The 21,603-nt window shown below is 40.3% G+C and overlaps 2 protein-coding genes across 2 annotated transcripts in view; one reads left to right on the forward strand and one right to left on the reverse strand.

The window, feature by feature from the left end:
* Nucleotides 1–644: 644 nt before the first annotated feature.
* Nucleotides 645–17,850, forward strand: gas6 (growth arrest-specific 6). The gene is made up of 15 exons (XM_062423859.1): nucleotides 645–1,442; nucleotides 1,701–1,861; nucleotides 4,583–4,607; nucleotides 4,718–4,780; nucleotides 7,678–7,800; nucleotides 8,858–8,977; nucleotides 9,889–10,011; nucleotides 11,102–11,223; nucleotides 11,387–11,505; nucleotides 13,537–13,726; nucleotides 13,819–13,983; nucleotides 14,067–14,235; nucleotides 14,467–14,606; nucleotides 14,692–14,893; nucleotides 15,726–17,850. The coding sequence occupies exons 1-15, from the start codon at nucleotides 1,367–1,369 to the stop codon at nucleotides 15,875–15,877; spliced, it is 1,950 nt and encodes a 649-aa protein (XP_062279843.1). The 5' UTR covers nucleotides 645–1,366; the 3' UTR covers nucleotides 15,878–17,850.
* Nucleotides 17,851–19,168: 1,318 nt separating this feature from the next.
* LOC133992305 (transmembrane protein 255B) overlaps nucleotides 19,169–21,603 on the reverse strand; it is a 15,294-nt gene continuing 12,859 nt past the window's right edge. Inside the window, exons 6-8 of the mRNA XM_062431061.1 lie at nucleotides 21,580–21,603; nucleotides 20,763–20,909; nucleotides 19,169–19,405 (exon numbers count right to left, since the gene is read on the reverse strand). Coding sequence (XP_062287045.1) covers nucleotides 19,169–19,405; nucleotides 20,763–20,909; nucleotides 21,580–21,603 — 408 coding nt within the window. The remainder of the gene's footprint in view (nucleotides 19,406–20,762; nucleotides 20,910–21,579) is intronic.

The raw sequence follows: 21,603 nt of genomic DNA on the forward strand, positions 1-21,603 counted from the left end.
AGAACTTAGAATGAAAGTAGTAACTTTTACCCTTAACCATTAGTTATAAGCTCTCCAGCAAGCAACTAAAATGTGCTGATTAAAGCACATCAGTGGGCAATGGTGGATGTAGTATTTAGATACTTTACTCTAGTAAAAGTACCAATACAGCGACATTAAAATATTTTATTACAAGTAAAGGTCTGACATGAAACCCCTACTGAAGTAAAAGTAAAAGTATTAGCAGTAAAATGTAGTTAAAGTATATTACTATTACATATGAGATCATTAGATATTAATACTGAAGCATCAGTGTGTGAGCAGCATGTTACTCTTGTAGCTGCTGGAGGTGGAGCTAGTTTAATCCAGTAGTTGGGCCCCTCTTAAGGGTCACCAGATAAATGTGAGGGGTTGTGAGATGATTAATGGGAGAGGAAAGAAGAAAAAACAAAGTTCTGATACACAAATCTGTTTCCAGTTTTTTTTTTACTATCACTATTTGGTGGAGCTGTTAACTCATAGACATCTGAAATGTGAGCCCGACTACACACTGCTTTTTGTAAGACATAAAAAGACAAAAAGGTTGAAAACCACTAGTTTCACCTTTAACAATGTGTTGAATTTTAAAAGCTTGATATTTTATCCATTGTGTCAAATCTTCATCTGAAAACCAACTAAAGCTGTGAAATAAATGTAGTGAAGTAGAAAGTACAATATTTTTTTCTGAAATGGAGTGGAGTGGAAGTATAAATAAGTACCTTAAAATTGTACTCAAGTGCAGTACTTAGGCTTGTTACTTTCCACCACCCCAGTGGGCTTTAATTTAAGCTTTCTTTTTTTCCAGCCTCACCAGTGTGGTGATAGGTGCACACATGAGGAGGAGGGGAGGAGGGATGAGGAGAAGTGTCTGGAGGGCTGCATCATTACAAACTCCTGCCTGCACTTCTCACAGTGACTCCCCCTCCTGAAGCAGCAGAGGCGTGCAGTCTTTCTCCGCAGCCTGGGGACCCAGTCCGGCCAGAGAGAGGTTTCTCCACAGAAGAAGAGAAGAGGGTCAAAACACATTGCATGGAGTGCAGACCGCAATGGGGACGAGCTGAACCGCAGTGAGAAGAGGACGGTCGCTTCTTTTGCCTGCATGTGAACGATATGCGTGAGAAACACACGACACTTTAGCTTGCAGCGCTCCCCGGCAGTGATTTAACATTAAAGAAAAAAAAAAGAAAACGTCGGAAGTACCTGAATACCTGCAGTGTTTCGCAGTAACGTTAGCCTCGGCTCCGTGCAAACAGCAGTGACATTTATAAAGACACAGAGGGAGTAGAGAGACTACAAGACGGGACAGGAGAAAGTTTCTGCAGCTTGGCGCAGACACAGCGGTTCAACAATGCGGCTGACCCCGACAAAGTCCCTTTCATCGGCAGCCCTGCTAATCCTGCTGGCTGTCCGCTGGTCCGACAGCAGTAAGTAAACAATTACATGCTAGGCTAGGCTAGCTCGCTAAATCCCCGTTGACATTTGTGTTGTGGCTGCTGCTGATGAATGCCTCAGTTATTACCGTCATTAATGCTGCTTCAGCTGGGGATGTTTCGCAACCACGCTTATGTTTTCGTCCTTTCAGGAGCCAACATATTGCCTAATTCCTAAAGTTGTGTGACCTTTCTCATGTTTTTTTTTTTTTTTTTTTTAGGTTAATGAGTGTATTTTTTTTCTTTTCCCAGTTTCATTGTCTCCCCAAGAGGCAAACCAGTTTCTGAGAAGACACAGGAGAGCTAATCAAGTTTTCGAGGAGACGAAGCAAGGACACTTGGAGAGGGAGTGTGTGGAGGAGAGGTGCACCAAAGAGGAGGCCAGAGAAGTGTTTGAAAACGACCCGGAGACTGTAAGTAGGGTTTACAAGTTATTAATGGCACCAAAAAACACCTGTAAAAGTTGTGCGTTTTCAGTTAAGGCTGCATGCAGACCCCCCCTCCCATGTATCACCACTGAGGCACTGCAGCAGTAGCAGAAATACTGAAGCCTCTCCACTGATAAAACACACAAATACCAAGTGAGATATTATTTCAGGCAACCGAAACTGCAGCCTTAACCATCTTGTATTTGTCATTTAACATGAAGGCTGCAAAGTTTACATTGTGTGCATAGCCTATTGACTGCAAATTGGTGATGGTAATGTAACACCAGACTAATGATTCATTGTCTGTGCTGCTGTTGATGTTCACGCTCCAATAACTCTGCAGCGCTGATAGCTGTCAGTACACATACTATTCCCATGTCAAAGACCGGGCATGTTTTCTCCTCTTTTTTGTTTGTTTCTGTGACAGACATTGAGTCAGCGTGACTAAGCCGTAGTTTATGAAAAACAGTGCCAGTGAAGACACTCTTATCCTTTCACTTCCCTTCATACTCATAAATTTGGCCCTATTCACTAGAGACCTGCTTGGCTTAGGTTTCCTGCCAAATATGAGAAACACCTGGATATCTTGTCTCTATTTCACTCACACTCTGTGTCGCTGCATGTCTACCCGTTGCTCCTCTTCCACACACACAAATGCATGTCAAAAGAAAACCCTCTAATCGGTCTCTCTGGGACCTGATTACTTGTTTTCTGCTTGAGAAACATGAGAGTCAGTCTTATACATCCAAATAAATAAATCCATCAGTGTGTGTTCTCAGGAATACTTATCGCAGATTAGTGTCCATACTTCATTCATGAGTGTGCAGATCAGCCTGTCCACCCATGTGAACACATTAGCCTATTGAATATGTACTGCATGTGCTGAATATGCAAACAAGTTCAATAACTATTAATAACCTGGTGTGTCAGAAAACGTGAGACTTGGGCTGTCAGGCCAAGAGACACATTTATTCACCGCCTGAGAATGCAGACTTTTAAGTCTTTTTGCAGACATCTTTGTGCAGTGTGTGTGTGTGTGTGTGTGTGTGTGTGTGTGTGTGTGTGTGTGTATGTGTGTGTATGTGTGTTAGTCAGTGAGACAGGTCAAAGTCTGGGATATTTATTGAGCAGTCTCTTGTCCAAACCCCTTTAAAATGTAATCTGTCTTGAAGTATTGCGTAAATTATTGAACATTCATGCTCGAATATTCTGAAATGCTCTCTATAGTTAAATTGATGGATAGTTTAATAACTTATCAGCAACAAGAAAACATGTAACATGTAAATCAGAGGTTTTAGTGTACATGGAACACTATTGATGCTATAACAATTGCTCCGACTCGTGAAGTTGTGACGTTGTGAGTTGTGACGGATCGTGAGCGAATGAGGCAATCAATCAATGACTCAGAGATCATTTGTGAAGATTAGCCTGGCAGAGAGACGTAGACGCTGCGGGCGGGGGGGTGTGGGCGTGGAATAAAGTGAAGTTGAGCCGGGTTCAGAGGAGAGGGTGAAGTCAGGTGACGCCGGGGGTTCAGAGGAGAGGGTGAAGTCAGGTGATGCCGGGGTTCAGAGGAGAGGGTGATGTCAGGTGACGTATGATATAGTTAAGTTTGCGTGAGCATGGTCACACATCTCCGGCTGAGCCCCTTTTCTTGTACTTGTAGTTTCCTACGGTGGCGTGACACAGAGCTGCAGCCTCATTCATAGCTGCATTATTCATCCTGAAGGAGTCCATCTCTGACTCTGCATTTTCTTTCTGCTGCAGCTCTGTGACTCTGCAGAGGGAGGGAGAGTGGGAATACTGTATACTTCCAATTATCCTTAGCAACACGCGATCTGACTCTAGTCATGATTTTGTGTCACAACTGACTATTATGTTGTGTGTCAGATTAGTAATAGCCCAAAAGTTGTGCTGGGTCCACTAGATCTTAATCGATCCTGACTGACCTTCACAAATCAGTTGTCACATCAAATCAAGGTTATAATGTAGCTTTATGTCTTGTTATATGTTCCTGGCTTCAGCAGACTTTTGTGAGATGACTGACACTTTAAAAGAGACTTCATCCTGCCGCATCTAGCTCCTACTGCAGCAAAAGCTCTCCAAACCCTGTCCCCTCCACAATCTGTCTGTCCACTGGTGGTTCCCCCCACATTTTGACCTACATGTGGAGGCGTACTGCAGCCAGGAAGCGGGAGGGATGCTACTACTATCAGGAATGTAGAGAATTCTCACGAAGCCCCTGGCAAAGGCCGCACCCATTACAGAGAGCACAGACACACATCTGCAGAGATTACAGAGTAATCATATTGTAATCTGTTTGGATACTTAACACTCACACACACACACACACACACACACACACACACACACACACACACAGACACACACACACACACACACACACACACACACACACACACACACACACACACACACACACTCACAGGCACAGTTTTAAATGCATTTATCAAAATTAATAATTGTTTATGAGTTGCTTTCACTCCCACAAGCTTAAACACAGAGCTTAAACACAGAGCTCAAGTATAAAATGAAAGCAAATCCTACATGTCAAGTATTAACAGAAACCAGCCCTCCTAATTTTAAGCAATTATTTAGATTATCTTGTCCTGTTTACATTTTTGTTTATACACCTACATAACTTTATCCCTCTCTCTCTCTTTTAATCTCGTTTCCCTGATTTAGGACTACTTCTTTCCCAAGTATTTAAGTAAGTTGCAATTCTGGCTAAAACCCTTCATCTATAATAATAATACCTGTATTTTTCTGATTATATGTTTGTAATCGCTTCGCCTTTATCTTTCTTTTATTTCTGTCCAGGCTGTTTGGATAAGTTTGGAGATTCTGAAAAGAAGAAACAGGATCTGATCACATGTGTCCACAGTAAGTGTTATACCCACTCATCTGCTTAGTGACTTGACATTAGGACTGATTGATCGCTTCTATCCTTCTTTTCTCATTTTTTCACAAACATGTCTTTTCCCCATGATTCATTTCTGTATTTCTACTGTGATACTATAGTTACATGCACAGAGGGGGCACCTATTGTAGTGTGGGGTTGGGCTGCACTGCAGTATCACTGCTCTGCATCACACTCAGGCACAGACTCTTCATGTAGGAAAGCAGAGAGGCAGAAGGTGCTGAATTTCTTTGGCAACTCTGGTCAGTTTTTGCACCCCGACACACCTTATTGATTGTCTGACTTTGAAGTAGCCCGAGTTTTCTATATGTGCGTGAGTCCAGGTATCTATGACTAACATTGCAGCACTTTTGCTACAGTGATGCTGCACATTGGTTAATGAGCGACACACCCTCTGTCGTCACATACTCGCTCACTCACTCACTGGGTGAATGCACCAGCTTCTCTGTGAGCTGGCTGAGTGGAGGAGTGATGTGAAAAAAGGTCTGACGTGAGCGGAGCACAGAATTTCTGCTGCATCAGGATTCAACAAACCTCAACCAACCCGGCTTTACTGCTATTGGCTGAGGAAGCTCGGGGGAGTTTCCATGACTCAGCTGCAGAATCGTGGTACTTAAAGATACGGCAGCTCTTTTTTCCCCCTTTTTATCAGCCTGTCAGCACACCGGCTGTCTCTCACCATCTTTATCTCTCTCTATCGCCGCAAATCTGCCCATCGGTTTACTGTCTCATTGTGACGAATGGTGGGTGGGTTACTTGCATCAAAGCAGATTATGACATTCCGGTATTTCCATTTATGGGATGTTATAGAAAGACAGGCACCATTTGATTTTTGGTTTGCATATTTCCACATACCAAAGGCTGATTTAATGTAAGCACAGAAGATAGTGTTTACGTTATTACTCCTCTGTCTACTATTTCCCTGTGTCTGCAAACTGTGGACTCAAGTGTTTTGTGTATTGTTCTGCTGAAAAATAGAATCATTAAAAACACATTTTCCTAATTGTTCTCATATACATGGCATCAATTGTTGCTGCTATATAAATTCTGAAGGGGTTATTTGAATTAAAGTTGTGGTTGCTGACAGTGTGGGTGGGCCACAGGGTGCGCTTTATTAGGTGAAATTACATTCAGACGTGCTTTTAAGAGACCTGTGAAGTTTTAAGTGGAGGAAATGAGCAAAGCTACAGCGGTTACCCCCCACCTGCTGATAGACCACATCACATCACTAACCAGGAGCCTGAGCTCAGTTGTTTGGGTTTATTCAAGACTGGGCTCCTTACGCAGGATGTAGGAATGCAATATCTAGATGTATGATACAAATATGTTTTAATTCACTGCAGCTGTGATGTTTGTTTCTGAAAGCGGATGTTTACTAGTCTTCAACACTGTTTATATGTGTCTGCGGACCCTGAAGTAGATAATTACACATTACTTAAACGCAAATGAAGACAGATACTGAAAATGTAGTTTTTGTGACACATTTTAAACATTTCTTACCCTCATTTCGTTCCTAAAGCAGCTGGATCCTTCTAAGCCTCTCTGTAAAATGTCAACTTTCAAGTGTTTGTACATATAAAGTGTGCGTCATTCAATCATGAACAATATATATATATTTTTACAAATGTACAAAAAGCTAGAAAAGTGTATATGATGACCACAAATTGGTGTCTTATTTCAGGCTTAATTTATTATTAGAGTAATTGCCGCCCAATGCAATAAGATGACTTCATACATTATACATTTAACCTCATGATGCAATTAAAATGTATTTTTAGTTGCTCAGACAACTTACTGTCAGGTCTCTTGAGATTGCTGGGAACTTTTGTTGTCTTAAAAATGTATAAAAAATGTATTTTGATATTTACTCGGCTCATCCCTTTGCTGGAAGCCATGCATTTAGTTTATGTTTTGATGTCATTGATGTCAAGTTATTTTTATTTATATATCCCAATATTGCAAATTTTCCTCAAAGGGCTTTTCAGTCTGCATATTACTCCTGTTATCCTTAGATCATCCACATTCAGTAAGTGTGGTCTACATTTAGTGTTTTTTGCTTTTTCTAAATGATTTGGGCACTTTAAATACAAAAACAAACTACAGCTTTACTCATCTGGAACGTGTAATTTATACTGATTGCTGCAACATCCAGCAACCATGTGTAGTTTAGATTTATTGTCATTATTGATCTGCTGTCAGTATACAAGTGTAAAACTGCTGATATACACTGCAATCACAATAAGTGATCACAGTGTATATCAGCAGTTGACATTACGATACAGTGTTTATGCTGTATGAATTGAAATTTACAACACATCATCCAGTGAAAAAATAGCCTGATGTGAAAGTTGTGTCTTTGTGTTACACATGAGAGCTTATCTGTCTCCTGCCCCCCCCCCCCCATGTTTTTCCAGGCACTGTCCTTTTCTCTCTCTGAACTCCAGCATGCAACATGCCCAGACTTGTCAAAGCAGTGAAACTCCACTGCTGGGAAAAGGAAACTGTATGAGGAGAGAAAAGATTTACACATGTGCTCAATTACACAGACTGAGTGTGAAAGTGAAGGCCTATGTTAAAAAAAGTTTTTAGAGTAAAATTGGACAAACAGTTAAATATCCATTTGATCTTGAGCCAGAGGACAGGTATGCTGGGAAGGACTGAATTAGGGCATCTACGACAGGAGAGCTTAGCTAGCATTAGGCTATTTATATTGAACTCCTGATATGCAGAATATAAGAGATGCCCTTCCTCTGTCTGGTATACAGTTACACTCACTGTTTGAATGCAGTGCACACAGACTCAATTTTAAAGCTATAATCCCACTTCTTTCTCTGTGTCTGTCTGTTTTTCCTACAACTAGATATTCCAGACCAGTGCTCTCCTTCCCCGTGTAATGCCAAAGGTGCCGTGCGCTGCGAGGACAAAAAGGGCGACTTCCTCTGTCACTGTTTTACAGGTTGGACGGGACCCAGATGTGACAAAGGTACTGTCATCACTAAGAGAGAGAGGGTCAAGCTGGTCACTGTGTGTTAGAGCTCCGTAGAGGTTACATTTTTGCACAGTCATCCAGTGTTACGCTCCAGCATCTCTGGCAAGGAATCCTCCGTGACCTTGACACTGACAGCTGTCTCCTGGCCCTGGACACTGTTGATCTGGCTTTCCATCGCTTTCATGAGTCATACAGTGCATTTGTGTATCACTGTTTATCTTCGTCTTGGTGCTGAAATCAGTTTGAACTCAAGCCTTGGTGTTTCTGTTTTGTATGTTTTATCTGTTAACATGTTTTGTTTTTAATAACCGCCCATTACTGCTGTTGTTGTTGCTGCTGCTGTCATTAATGATGTGTGGCCGATGTGTCGGGTCAATATGGACTTCATGTACGGGAACTCCGGTCACAGAGTCCGCAACAGGAATCCATGTGTCTCTTTGGAGGCGAAAGCTAGTTACTGTGTATAAATATGAGGGAAAGGTTACATGCCTTATAAAAGAGATAGACCAAGGGTTCCACTTTTAGAGGGGAAATATAACAAATATTAAGTGTATAAACTGGAACTGGAAAACGCACATAATTTGTACCCACACACACACACACACACACACACACACACACACACAGTGAGGGAGAGGGAACATGCTTCTCTGATTTATGGCAGAGCTACCATTCCACACGTTTCCACTGTGACTCATCCTGCCACCTTACTGTGAGAGGAAATCAAAACAGATTCAGTTTGACTTGGTCTGAGCCTTTTCCACTTGACGACCGCACTCCTTCTAAACACTGAGCTGTAACACTCGGCCATGATGACGTAGTACATCAGTTATTTCTAAGGATTTTAACAAAATACAAATGTATAGGGCTTTTCAAGCAGTCTCAAATTTCATATTTAGAATTGGAAAAAATCTTAACTTTCAGTACAGGTTCATTTTTATACAAGTACAAGTGGAAGCTCAACAAGAGCCAAACAGTCTAATACTGTACACAGCCCATGATGATGATTTTCCTGTGCTCATGTCATGCCGTACCACCCTCCTTTTTGCAGATGTGGACGAGTGCAGCAAGAGGAACGGAGGGTGTGACCATCAGTGCAACAACACTATGGGCAGTTACCGCTGCTCCTGTCACCAAGGCTACATGTTGGTAGGACGCCACATTTGTAATGGTGAGCAACAAGACATAGATGCATGTGGTCTAATGTCTGAAATCACTAGCTGTAAAAAAGAAACAACTTCACATCAAGGATCACATTTTTGTAGTTAGTTTGAAGTCAGAGAGTTTTTGAGGTAAAAGCCTTACACTAATGCCCAAGGCAGTGTTTTGTTCTTTCTTGCAACATTTTTTTTTTTTTTTATCTCTGTGAGTCTAAATAGAACAAACAGTCTAGTTGAGAAAAATGAAAAAACACAAATGTAACTCTTGAAGCTAGTAGACACACTGGCAGGTCCAAAATGACAAACCTATGTTGTTACATACTGTACGGGTAACAAATGTCACCAGCTTTAATGTGTAGGCATTAAAATGAATTGAATCATCGTTAAAACCACATTCTGTGTTTCCACAGACATGAGATGTGCATAAAATCATAATGAAGTCAACTTGAAGTTTCCTTTAGTACAGACATTAAAAATTGTGTCTTAGATGTATTGTAATCGTAATGTAAGTAGGGTGTAGCTTCAAATGTTGGAACAAGCGGACATTGTATGAGCTATATAGTCAATGTAGTCACGCAGTGTGGAAAAATTGATTTAATCTTCAAGCTGCTCTGGGGGAAGTTTAATATAAAGATCTTCTTGGTTTAAGTAGTTGACCAATCATGGCCAAAATGTAATTGCGTTGGGCTTGAAGCTGGTTTTAGTTTCCCTCTCTGTAATGGAGACAAGCTCTCTGAAAAGTAAATCAAACACAAGCAGTGATTGTTCCTCACTCTGTGTTTTTCTGACTAATTTGAATGAGTTAACATAAGGGCAACCTCCTCAGATAACACCCCTCCAGCTCCAAGTTTTCTGGACATTTTAACTGATTATAAACCACTGGCACAGCTGATTGTTCAATACGCTTTGATCCATCTTACAGATATCAATGAGTGTGAAGATCCAGGTGTGTGTGGAACAGCACGGTGTGAGAATAAGGAGGGTGGCTATGACTGTCTGTGTGAAACCGGCTATCTTTACGACAATGAAACCAAGAGCTGCGTTGGTAAGTGTGTCCACTATACACACGCTCATAAGAACTGACTGAGAAGCTGCTTCATCCTCAGCAGGACTTGATACAGCTGTGGTCTGGGGTCAGGAAAGGAATGTAAAGACATTCAGAGAAATTCTTAATAAGTAGGTAACAGGTCACTGTCCAATCTGTCTCAGGAGCAAAATACTGTTCCTGCGAGTTTCCAAAACGACTTTTTTGCATTAGTCAGTCGTGAAATCCAGAAGACATAAGTTTACATGGTAGAAAAGTGTGTGTGGGGGGGTTCTAGATAAATCTGTAAATAGTGTTTCAAACATGCAGTGATCTAAAAAAACAGTTTGAGAGTCATCTCTACCATCTCAAGAGCACCACTAAGCCAAACGTCCAAGTAGCCTTGGACCCTCAATAAATGCAGTTAGTTAGTTAGGTAAGAGCTCAAGATATACAATTCTGACCTTGTATTTGTTAAAAAAATGTGATCCCATGTTTTCCCCTAAAGTCGCTGTAAGAGGCATTAAGCAACAGCTCAAAAACTGCTTTTATACACAAGGAATGAAATGATTTCCAGTGATTAAGCCAAAAATAGCAGTCATGGTATAATAATATGATAAGATAATAAAACCACAACATGAGATTTGTTGGCAACAACAAGAAAAAAAATAGTTCACAGACTTAAACTGTAGTCATTAATCACTCATGTTATTCCCTGTTTTTCTCTTGTGTGGAAACCAGACTTTTCATAACCTTAGTGTCCCCCCTCAGAGAATTAACATTTATTATAGCCAACCTAGTCCTGTCCATGTAAGGTTATATATGAAGTTGGGAGATACAACCAAGTCAACGTCAAAGACCACTTGACTCAAGTGTTGTTTGCATTCCTTGACATGTTGACAGGAAAGACATCCGATTTTTTACTGTCGGTCTCATGCTACTGTTTTTTTTGTAGATCTTTTTGAAAGTTAAAGTTTTAAGAAAATTCTCCACTGATGGGACTCTGATAATTTCACGATAACTTCATGAACTCACGGGTTCTCTGTAACACTTAATACACTGTTTTCATCAGTCCTCTTTAATTTCTTTGACCTGCTCTGTCACTTGTCAGATGTGGATGAGTGTGAGGCGAGAGTGTGTGCAGAGGAGTGTCTGAACACTCCGGGGAGTTTCCGTTGTTACTGCGATGGTCGTCAGGGCATGAAGCTGGGCCAGGACCTCCGGAGCTGTAAGGTGAAACACATTAATTGTGACAGATATTATTGACCCATTTCATAGTCCAGCCTTGTTGTAAAATTTGATCTCTATTCCAGATATTTAAACCATCTTGAATGAGTCAAGTCGCAGCTTGTCTGGTTCTCATGTAAAGATGTGTTATCTGTATGTCTTCCTTCAGCCTATAACTCCCTGCATATCACCGTCTCTGAAGAGGAACTCACGCTCTCTTTACCTGGGCCGCATGTTCAGCGGTGTGCCAGTGGTGAGGCTGCGCTTCCGCAGGAGGATTCAGACTGGGTGAGAATTATAATTAATTAGAGGTACAGCGATTGCAATTGTCTTAGGTGATTACAAGTTCTGATTTTTCAAAAGTCTGACCTGCAGATTTTCATTTTCTTTCTTTCTATGAGCTGTAATTGACAGCACACAACTAACTTTTCTTTAATGGAAAATTCAGTTTTTCATAATAAAACATAATCACAATGTGTGGTTTTTAAACTACTTGATTAACTTAATATCATTTAAGTCAACTCAAAGTAAATAATATTAAATATTTGGTATCTTTTTTCAATATAAACAAAAAGCACTTCGCTTAAATAGCAAATATCAACTCTCATGTTATTTTAAAAGTGATATATAACACTTCGCTGGTGTAAAGTTCTTTCACTCTACTTATTTAGTCATCATTTATAATTCAAATTTACTGTTTTATATTTTTCCGTTTTCATGGTTTCATGTCAGTGTGTCAGACTAAAAGGAAGAGGTGGGACTTTTGTCTCCCCCTTCTGGCAGTGAGAGTAATTACAAAACACTGTTGACATGCCTGTGTCACAAGCTCCATCGTAACCTACTACATTGCCACTGCTGCAGCTTTAAAATGTTGGGCAAATAGTTTTGAGCGTCACACAACCCCTACAAAAAGACCCATTCAGTCCGATAACATTTGGAAAGTCTAGAAAAGCTGCACGATTAAAATATTTTTATTCCTATTCAAGTTAGCAGAGAGCTAACCAGAAGTTAGCCTGCTCGGCCAGCAGAAGTCTCTAGTGTGCATGCTCTGCCCGTAGAGCATCACAGTACGAATTCATCCGGCCAGTGCAGGAATGTCAAACTCGTCACCTGATTTAAAAACTCTGGTATAATGTGAAATACAGAGAGATTTATCTTGTTGTGAGAGGCTGAATCAGCATTGTGTGAACTTGTTTGGTAAGAGCTTGTATGTGATGGATGTTCGTTTATATGTAAAAGTTCCGCACTGCATGTTTAAATATAAAATAAATAGAAACAGCAGCAGTATTAACATTAACTTTTCCTTAAAAGGTAAAATCACCTGATTTCAGGTAAACTGCGTGTAAACAGCTGGACATGTCCAGGTGTGTAAACTCTGTCTTATAATTATTTTGTCCCATCTCGAGCAGATCTGGGATTTTTAAGTCTCTGTCGGAGCGCTACATGTTGGTGGTCGTGATGACGATGTGCAAAATGTTGCCAGTAAATAAAACGAGTAAATTAATGTTTAAACAAGTGAAAAACTGCAGCAGAGGGGCTGTAATGTTTCCAGTCGACCGCGAGTCTCTGCTACAGTTCATTTAATTTAGTTTTAGTGCGTGTGTGGCTGTGACGTTACTGTCTCTGCCGCTGTGTGCACAACGTGAACCGTTGTTCAGTGCATGCAAATAAATGGACCAGCACAGAATCAGATATATCAGACTGATCGGACAGTCACTGGTCATGGCTGATCAGCTGAAAACTGGCTGACTTGAATCTCAGCTCTGCAGGTTCTGGTTATTGAAATGTACAATTTTGATATGGCAGTTAGTCATTTAAGGAATGTAACTGTTATATTTCTACTGCCAGGCTAGGAAAAACATTTAGTTACCTTCCCTGCCTGTACGTGGTATTTGAGCCACTTTTTTCTACACCCAATTGCGAAATGCATAAATGCCTCACTCCAATTGAGAGATTTAATTTGAAAGTATTGAGTGACCAAACATAATTTAAGATTTGAGCTACAATCAAATGTTTTTAGTGAGACAGTTTGTAGTATATTGAAAGAGCAGTATAAACTGTATTTGTCTGAATGTTTTTACCAAATAGTCAAACTCTGTAAAGTTAATTAACAATTCTAAAAATAATTTGTAATATTAGCCAGGATGAAAATGCCACTTTAAGATTGTTAAAACTATTTTGGTCACAAAATATTTTCACTTCTATCATTTCATCCACTTCTTCTCCCCTCTCTTTGTTTCCTTACTTATTCAAACACACATATTTATACACACACTCCTCATCTCTTCCACTTTTCTCCACTTGTTCTTTCTTTTCTAGCTTTTCAGCAGAGTTTGACTTCCGCACATACGATCCTGAGGGGGTCATCTTCTTTGCCGGAGGTCACTTGAACAGCTCCTGGATTGTGCTTGCAATGCATCATGGGAAGTTGGAGTTGCAGCTGAAGTACGGCACAGTCAGCAGAATCACCAGCAGCGGACCTATCGTCAATGATGGCCAGTGGAGAAAGGTTAACAGTCTGTCAACATTAACTACAAAATATACCTCTAAAAAATAGTCTTTCTGATTGAAACGTGCCTCTTCGACATCTTTTCTGACCAGATTTCGGTTGAGGAGCAGGGCCGGAGTCTCGTGATAAAGATCGACAGAGAGGCCGTCATGAAGATCGCAGTTAACGGAGATCTGTTCACACTAAAGAAGGGTATGCATGAGCTCAACCTCACCGTGGGAGGAGTCCCTTTCAAAGAGGACGGCCTCGTCAATCAGGTGGGTGTCTGAATGTGTGTGTGTGTGTTTTCTTGAAAATAAATATTCTTTATGCATTTCTTAACTTTTGCTGTTGTTTGTAGGTGAACCCCCGTCTGGACGGCTGTATGAAGGAGTGGCGCTGGTTGACGGGCGAAGATACGTCGATACAAGAAACCATTCGATCCAACGACAACATGCAGTGTTTCAGCAGTGAAGATCCAGGAGCGTATTACCCCGGCACCGGCTTCGCCCTCTTCAACATCAGCTTTGGTACAGTGTGTGTATGTGTTTGAGTGTGTTATGGATAGCATGTCCAGTAGGTTGCATAACTTAATCTAATTGCTTCTTCCTGAAGTAGTTAGTCCATGTTTAATTTGTTTGGGTGAATGTGAGTTTGCTTCCATCTTCACCAACACTTTTATCAACAGTTTGCTTCATCCCCTGTTTGTCGATAAAGTTCATGACCTGCTGTTCTCGCTCTTCCTGTTCTCCTCACGTCAGACTCACAGAACCTGAGTGTCCAGTTGACCCTGCGTCCAATTTCTGCCATCGGTGTGCTGTTTGCACTTGTTCACCAAGACAGTGTCCCTCTCTCCATCGCTCTGGCCAACTATCATCCCGGTACTGATGAGTGGCGAGACGTGAGTATATTAAAGCTCAACCCGGATGTATAAGATTGTTACCTTGCCATGAAAGTCTGAAAACTTATCTTCTATGTGTTTTCAGTTTGTTCTAGTGTCAGTAGGTGATGTCATCATTGCCAGCTCTCCGGCACCGCTGTGTGATGGTGAAAGTCATGTGATCAAAATGACGATCTCAGGAAACCAGACCCAGCTGCTTGTCGATGGCCAGTCTGGACGTAGTGAAGATGCAGAAGTTTCTATTGACCTGCTGACTCAGTCCAGCACTTTCATAGGAGGGCTACCTGGTGAGGGCTCACAGCTGAAGAGCTTTGGAATTTATATTTTTCAACCAGTACAGGCATGAAAGTAATGCAGAAAATCTTTAATCAAAAATATTTATAACTGTAAAAAAACTGAAAAAATCAGCTGTTATCAGAATTATTTACACTCTCCAATTTTGTTATTAGTTTAAAAAATCCAGCATCAATTGGAGAGAATAGACCAAAAAGTATTTTTCACATTTTTAAATCTTTGGTGTATTCTTGAGTTGATTTAATCTCAAGGCACTTTACACATAGAACCTGCTCTATGTGTAAAGTGCCTTGAGATTACCTTTGTTGTGACGCTATACAAATAAAGATTGATTGATTGATTGATCGATTGATTGATTGATTGATTTAAACTATTTTGCCTGATCTTTAAACCTGCTTACCCTTTTTGTTCTTTCTGTGACTGTGCAAGCTACAGCATCCTTGTCAACAGTAAATAATCTCACTCTGTGAATGAGTAATAATTTATACCATTTACTTTATATGGGTGCCTCTTTTCACTTTTTCTTGTACTGTATATGGCCAACCATATTAATGATCTACAGCAGTTTCTTCAGTACTGTACTGGCAGCTGAGTATATAATTTAAGATAACTGCTAAAAACAGGTTCTGCATTTCCTTTGTAGATATTGTGCCTTTCCATGAATAGTTTATAAATGCCTTCATGTGTATTTGGTAATAAGTGTCTAAGTGTTTATTCGTGTTTGCTGAGTCTGACAGATTCAGTATCGTACAGTTTGCACACTGATGGTTTACTCAGACGTACAACACCTAAACATCTCATCACTTTCTCCGCCTCCTCCCTCAGATGTTCCTCTCGTGTCCACACTGGTGTCGGCGCACTACAGCGGCTGCATGGAGGTCAGTGTTAACGGACGGTCTCTGGACCTGGACCAGGCCATCCACAAACACAACGACATCCGCTCACACTCCTGCCCCCTGCTGGACTCTCACCAGTGACCAGCGCAACAGTCTGCCAAAACAGATCTATTAGCAGTTGATTGAGGCAATGGGGATGGTTTCCAACATATTTATAAAAACAAAGCTGCAGTGGGGAGATGTATTAGATTGCAATGAGGGAATAAAAAATAAAAAACCTAGACCAGGTATTGTGATCAAGCTGGAGCATTAGCCCAGGATCACCCTGTCCTTTTACTGTGATTACACTGCTGCCTAGAGGCATTTGCAGGGACTTTCACTGTATTTTCAGTATTGTGATTCAGTAAAATATTTAGTTAGGCAATGAGCAACATCCCCTGTACCAGGCAGATAGAAGATATGGGAATAAATGCTGCACAACATTGCCTCAAAAACTGCCCATGTATATCACAGCCTTGTAAGCTCACAAGAACAAACAGGGCCTTATCCAGATCAAAGTCAAATGGTTGGTCTTGGGTCAGCCTACTACGCCTGGCATCCTGTGCTTAAATGCAGATCTGACTTGAACTTGGTAGGCAGAGTGACTCTTGCTGCATAAACTCAGCTGATAGAGCTGCAGTCATGTTGCTTACATCCAGTTCACCAAAGGCCCACATTCACAAAGCTTTTAATAGTCAAGTGATAATGTGTAATCTGATTCAGATGACATCTAAAATGAAAGAAAGGGGACAAGTTGTCCTACATTAGCTACCCCACTCAGAGAAAATGTATTAACAGGTGCTCAGATATTTTTGTTAGGTGCACAATAGCTTAGGGGTCGATTGGGGCGACCCCTAACAAGCTGAACCCTGCCCTTCACAGAAGCACAGAGTTGTGGTCGTGAGGGTAGGATTCAGTATTAGGCACAACTTTGTGTTCAGTAGGAAACCTTGCACATTGTTGCAGGTAGAAATGGACTGCGACGTGTAGCCATTTTCTTGATTTCCTCTCTACTAAAGCAGCACTCCATGTCTGCCTGCAACCTTAAAAATCAACCATGTGCCTACCAAGAACAACCAACCCAAACTTCCAAACAGCTTCCCCCCAAACAGGTGAATCATTTCACAAAGTTGCAGTACTGTATCACAGAAATAAAGCCAACTCTTCTCTTAATGATATCATTGCAGTTAATATCTATAACTATGCATTTCCACCTGTGCATTTAGGAGAATTGCAGTCTTTGAACGAGCTGACTGACACCCTGAGTCCCATTAAACTTCAATCACTAACTCCTGTCACAAAGGCCCCGTCTTTGCCTCAGAATCACCCACTTACAGTTAATACCTGCCGTATACCAATCTGAGGATAATAGATAAGTCACAGAAACACAGGGGGACAGGAAGGGGCCCTGTCCATCGAGGAGAGAAACAGCACTGCATCGATCGCACCATACAAGCTACTGAGAGTAAAAAGAGTGCGCTGTAATATACTGAATATGTAAATAATGTGATTGTACAATGCTTTATAGACGACATAAAACAAACACTACCTTACGCTCACCAAGGTTATCCGCACATTTAAGTTGATCCAAAGTCAAACAGTTAATTTGAGTCTTTTGACTCCGCCTGCTTCTTAAAAAAAAAAAGTCTCAAGGGGATTGAGAGCAAAAGCCAGCGATCAAAATAAACCTTTAGGGACTCACTTTTTAATTTTGACTTAATAGGTGCTGAGCAAATAAAAAAACAATAAAAACAAAGAATGTCGGAGGAGCATTGTGATTGAGAATGCCAAAAAGTGCTCCAGTGTTATTTTACTTCCCTCCGTATTTGATCATTTTTTAGTTTTCTGATGAATGAATGCAAGAATATAGAGCTTGACGTGTTATTGTTTTTTTTATCATATGTGTTGTATATTGAACTTCTTTTAGTTTTTATTTTTCACTTTAACTGCCAGTATGTGTACAATGCTGAGAGACATCTGCCTTTTGAGTTTTAACTTCCTTCAACAGTGAAAATCCTATTTAAAAACAAAATAAAAGCAGTTGTATGAACAAAATAGAGTAAAATTGTATTTTCAAAAAAAACGTGTGTTGTGTTATTGTACAACGTTTCCCATTCATGCCACGTGTCAATGTTCTGAACTGTTGTGGTGAGCTTTTTTAGGAGCTTTCGACTCTCGTGACCTTTTTCGGCAGAGTGAATTTTATGTCTCAACAAAACGTCGATCACATGATAACAAGCGGTTGTATATGACAGGAGACGTTACCATACTCACCAGTTAGTTAAAGTTGAGCTTATGAGCTTGTTTGTCTTTCCGTAAACTGATAATGGCACAGCCTTGTATCCACTACAAAGATTTAACATAATTTAACATCGACGCTACTGATTTTGTATTGCTACTGTTATGGTTGTTACCGATTTACATTATTGGACAACTGAAAAACATGTAACGTATTTGCCATGTAGCCAGTGATGAAACCGTGTATCAGTAGTGATAGTAGAGAAGAATAAAGTCAGTAATGTACATCATACAGCAATAGGTACTTTTGCTAAGTGGTAGCTGTAACAAGTGTAATTAGTGTAATATGTGTATTGAATTGAGCAGGAGAAAGTTGTATTGCTTATTAATTCAACTTTTATTTGTAAGAGAAAAAAAGTGCTCTTTCAAAAGTTACAGTTATGCTTTAAGGTCAAACAATACAATGACATCACATGGTACTTGTAGTAAAAGTAATACTAGTGAAACTTTAAAACATGGGGTTTTGTGAAAGCCCTTACTCCACATATAGTATTTATATGTATTAGTGAATGTATGCATTTCTCATAGGTGCTTCTTTAACACATAACTGTATTTCATTGCAGCAGCTAGAGCATCCCATTGCACAGCCGTTAACATGCATCATATACACTATATAGACTTTAAAGTGCTCATTAAATGATTAACACAAACATTAAGTAACAGCAACATTAGCAACATTTACTTTCCAATTTGTATTTGAAAGAAAGCCCTTTTAACTGCTTGTACAGTCGTCATTATAGTGAGACAATACACAAACACCTGTAATCCAGTCTACACAGATTATAACAGAAACATCTACCAGATCACATATTTATATGTAACATGTAAGCGTCTAAAGGCCAGCTTGAGGCTTAACAAATACACATGAAATAATCATTTCTATATAAACACACTAAATAGCTATAAATCGGTGTCTCTCTTCAGTGCATCTCATCAGACACGTAAAAAGTAGCATCTACATTACTACAGAGTAGTCCTGAAGCTCGCTGAGTTTTTCCTGTCGGCAAGGTCATCCACCAAACGCCTCGTGCTACTTTCAGCCTGACTAGGTCAAGGCGTTATTCTCCAACATGCCCCGTGTGTTTGGCTGAGGACTCAGCAGGCATATGGTGGAGGTTTCTCAAAAGGACTGTAGGAGGACCCAAAGAGCACAGGAGCGTTGGGTGTCAGCATGTAGCCTCCCGGTTCCTGGGTGCCTCCCTGAGGCTGCAGTTGGTTGGGAGTCTGACAGGGCTGCTGGTTCTGGTTCTCCTCAGAGGGACAGGAGGTGGAGCCAGGGCCTCCGTCAGGGATCATCTGAGGTGTAGCAGGTGTCTGGTAGTTGCTGTTATGCTGTGAGAGAGAAAAGAGGTGTGGTATGTTGGTTTGGCACATGGAAGTGCATTCAAAGATACCGACAATTATTTCTGACATTTTTTTGTGAGGTGTGGTGGAAGTTTTTGTTGGTTATCCAGCACTCAGGTGAAAACAGGGATGTCTAGTTCGGTTCATTGGTAGCAGACACACAAATAACAGCAGAGATTAATCACCATTAGTGTGGGACAAATTTCAGTCATGATACAAAACTAAGAGTCTACAGCCTCATGCCTCTGAAGTTATACATAAGCACAGTGTCGTTTGAGGTTAATACTAATGTCAACATGCTAATGGTCAAAGGAGAGTAATTATACACACATTACATAGGTGCAAGTCTATTAAAAAGCAGCATCAATGAAAAAAAAATAGTGGTGCCTGTAAACTCACTACAAACCAAAAAATGTAATCAGATAGGACAATGTTTCGATCTGCGGATCCTCTTCAGGTCAACATGTTTGTAAAAATGGAAACCACACTCATATTTATACATCTGTGCACACCAAGAAGACACACAAGCTCTATTATGACAAGTTTGGTTAACAATCCAACATGCTAATGGTCACCATTTTAGTTAAGCATGCTGACATTTGATAATTAGCACTAAATATAAAGAACTATTGGCTGATGGGTATGCCATTAGTTTTGTGATGAATTAGTCATAAAGTATTACACAAATTGTAAATCAAATCATCCTGTGTGGAGACATGAATATCTATATTAAATTGAATGGAAATTCATCCATATTTGTTGAGACATTTCACTTTGTGGACTGATTCCCATCCATAACGTCATGATGCAAGTGTGGCTAATAAGTACAGGAATGCAACAACTGAATTGAGATGTTTGGCCTGATTATCTCATGTCATGGTTTACTTTATGATTCATGAATCATGTATTATCAATGAGGCCTTTCATTTTTTCAGTTCTTGGTCACCTTTCCAACCATCATAAAATAGAATCCCTGCATAATATGAAAAAAATTAAGGATGCATATGGGTTCAGTTGAGTTTTGAAGGTTCAGTCAGGTAAGTAGTATGATGTGGCAGCAATGCAGATTAATAATTTTCTCTCTCTTCAAGTGCTTGATATTAGAGTCAAGCAGCTGTGCTTGTCGGAACAAAAGTACATTTGATCCAGTGCAGCTCATCTGGCTGCCAAACATCTGCAATGGAAGGGAAGATTAATTTTCACAGCAGACATTGGGACCTGTCCCGTTAGGAAAAGCACAAATGTATAAATGATAACGCTGCTTTAACAACATCTGTGCTTTTACTACTCTGACAAGTCAAAATGTCTGCAGTATTGCTCTTTTTTATTTTGGTCTTGGCCCCACCTGCATGGCTATTGGGTAGTTGGGGTAGGCAGGCAGAGTTTGTCCTGAAGGACAGAAGCCAGCGTAGGTGAGCATGTGCTGCGTCGGGTTGTACAAAATGTGAGGTGGCGGTGCCGGGCTGGGAGCCATCTGAGGAGTCGGCTTCTGCTGCAGGAAAACAGTAAAAATGTTTTGGATAAAATACACCATCTACACATGAAACACACACACTTATGTAAGAAGTAATGAACTATGATTACTGCCTAATGTAGTGTAGGAGGAATAATCGTAAAATCAGGACCATTAAGATTAACAAAATGAGATCAGAGTCAGAAAAAATAGTTTTTAGTACTTCCATGTGTGAGCCGTTTTTGGAAATGTAGTGAGACACTGAAAGAAAAAGACATCCGCACACACATAAGTCACAATATTATGTTATAACCCAAGTTCTTTGTGAAGGTAAAGTAATAAGGCAAACATATAAAAGGCTAAATTTGAATTATACAAGCTCCAGTGAGAGATTTTGTAGGTTGTCATTAAAATATATTCCTAAATTTGTACATAGAGACTGTTCAGTGTCAGATATGTGGCCTATATGCAATGAGGAAAGGTTACTGTTATTTTATACAAGGCACTGCTGATGACAATAAAAAGCCTTCAGCAGGGTGCAGAATGTGTCAGCCAAGCATTATTAAATGTCTTATATTTTGCTCAGGAGTCTGACCAGCCTGCTAGACACAGTTGAGTGTGACTTTTTTAAATAGCTTTTGACTTAATTATCTATAAAGCAAAGTTTTCCCTCTTTCCGTGACTAACAATTTGTTGGACTTCTGCTCACCATGTCCTTGTATGCTCCGAGGAT

The sequence above is a fragment of the Scomber scombrus genome, chromosome 1 (genome assembly GCF_963691925.1).
Source record: "Scomber scombrus chromosome 1, fScoSco1.1, whole genome shotgun sequence".
Lineage (NCBI taxonomy): Eukaryota > Metazoa > Chordata > Actinopteri > Scombriformes > Scombridae > Scomber > Scomber scombrus.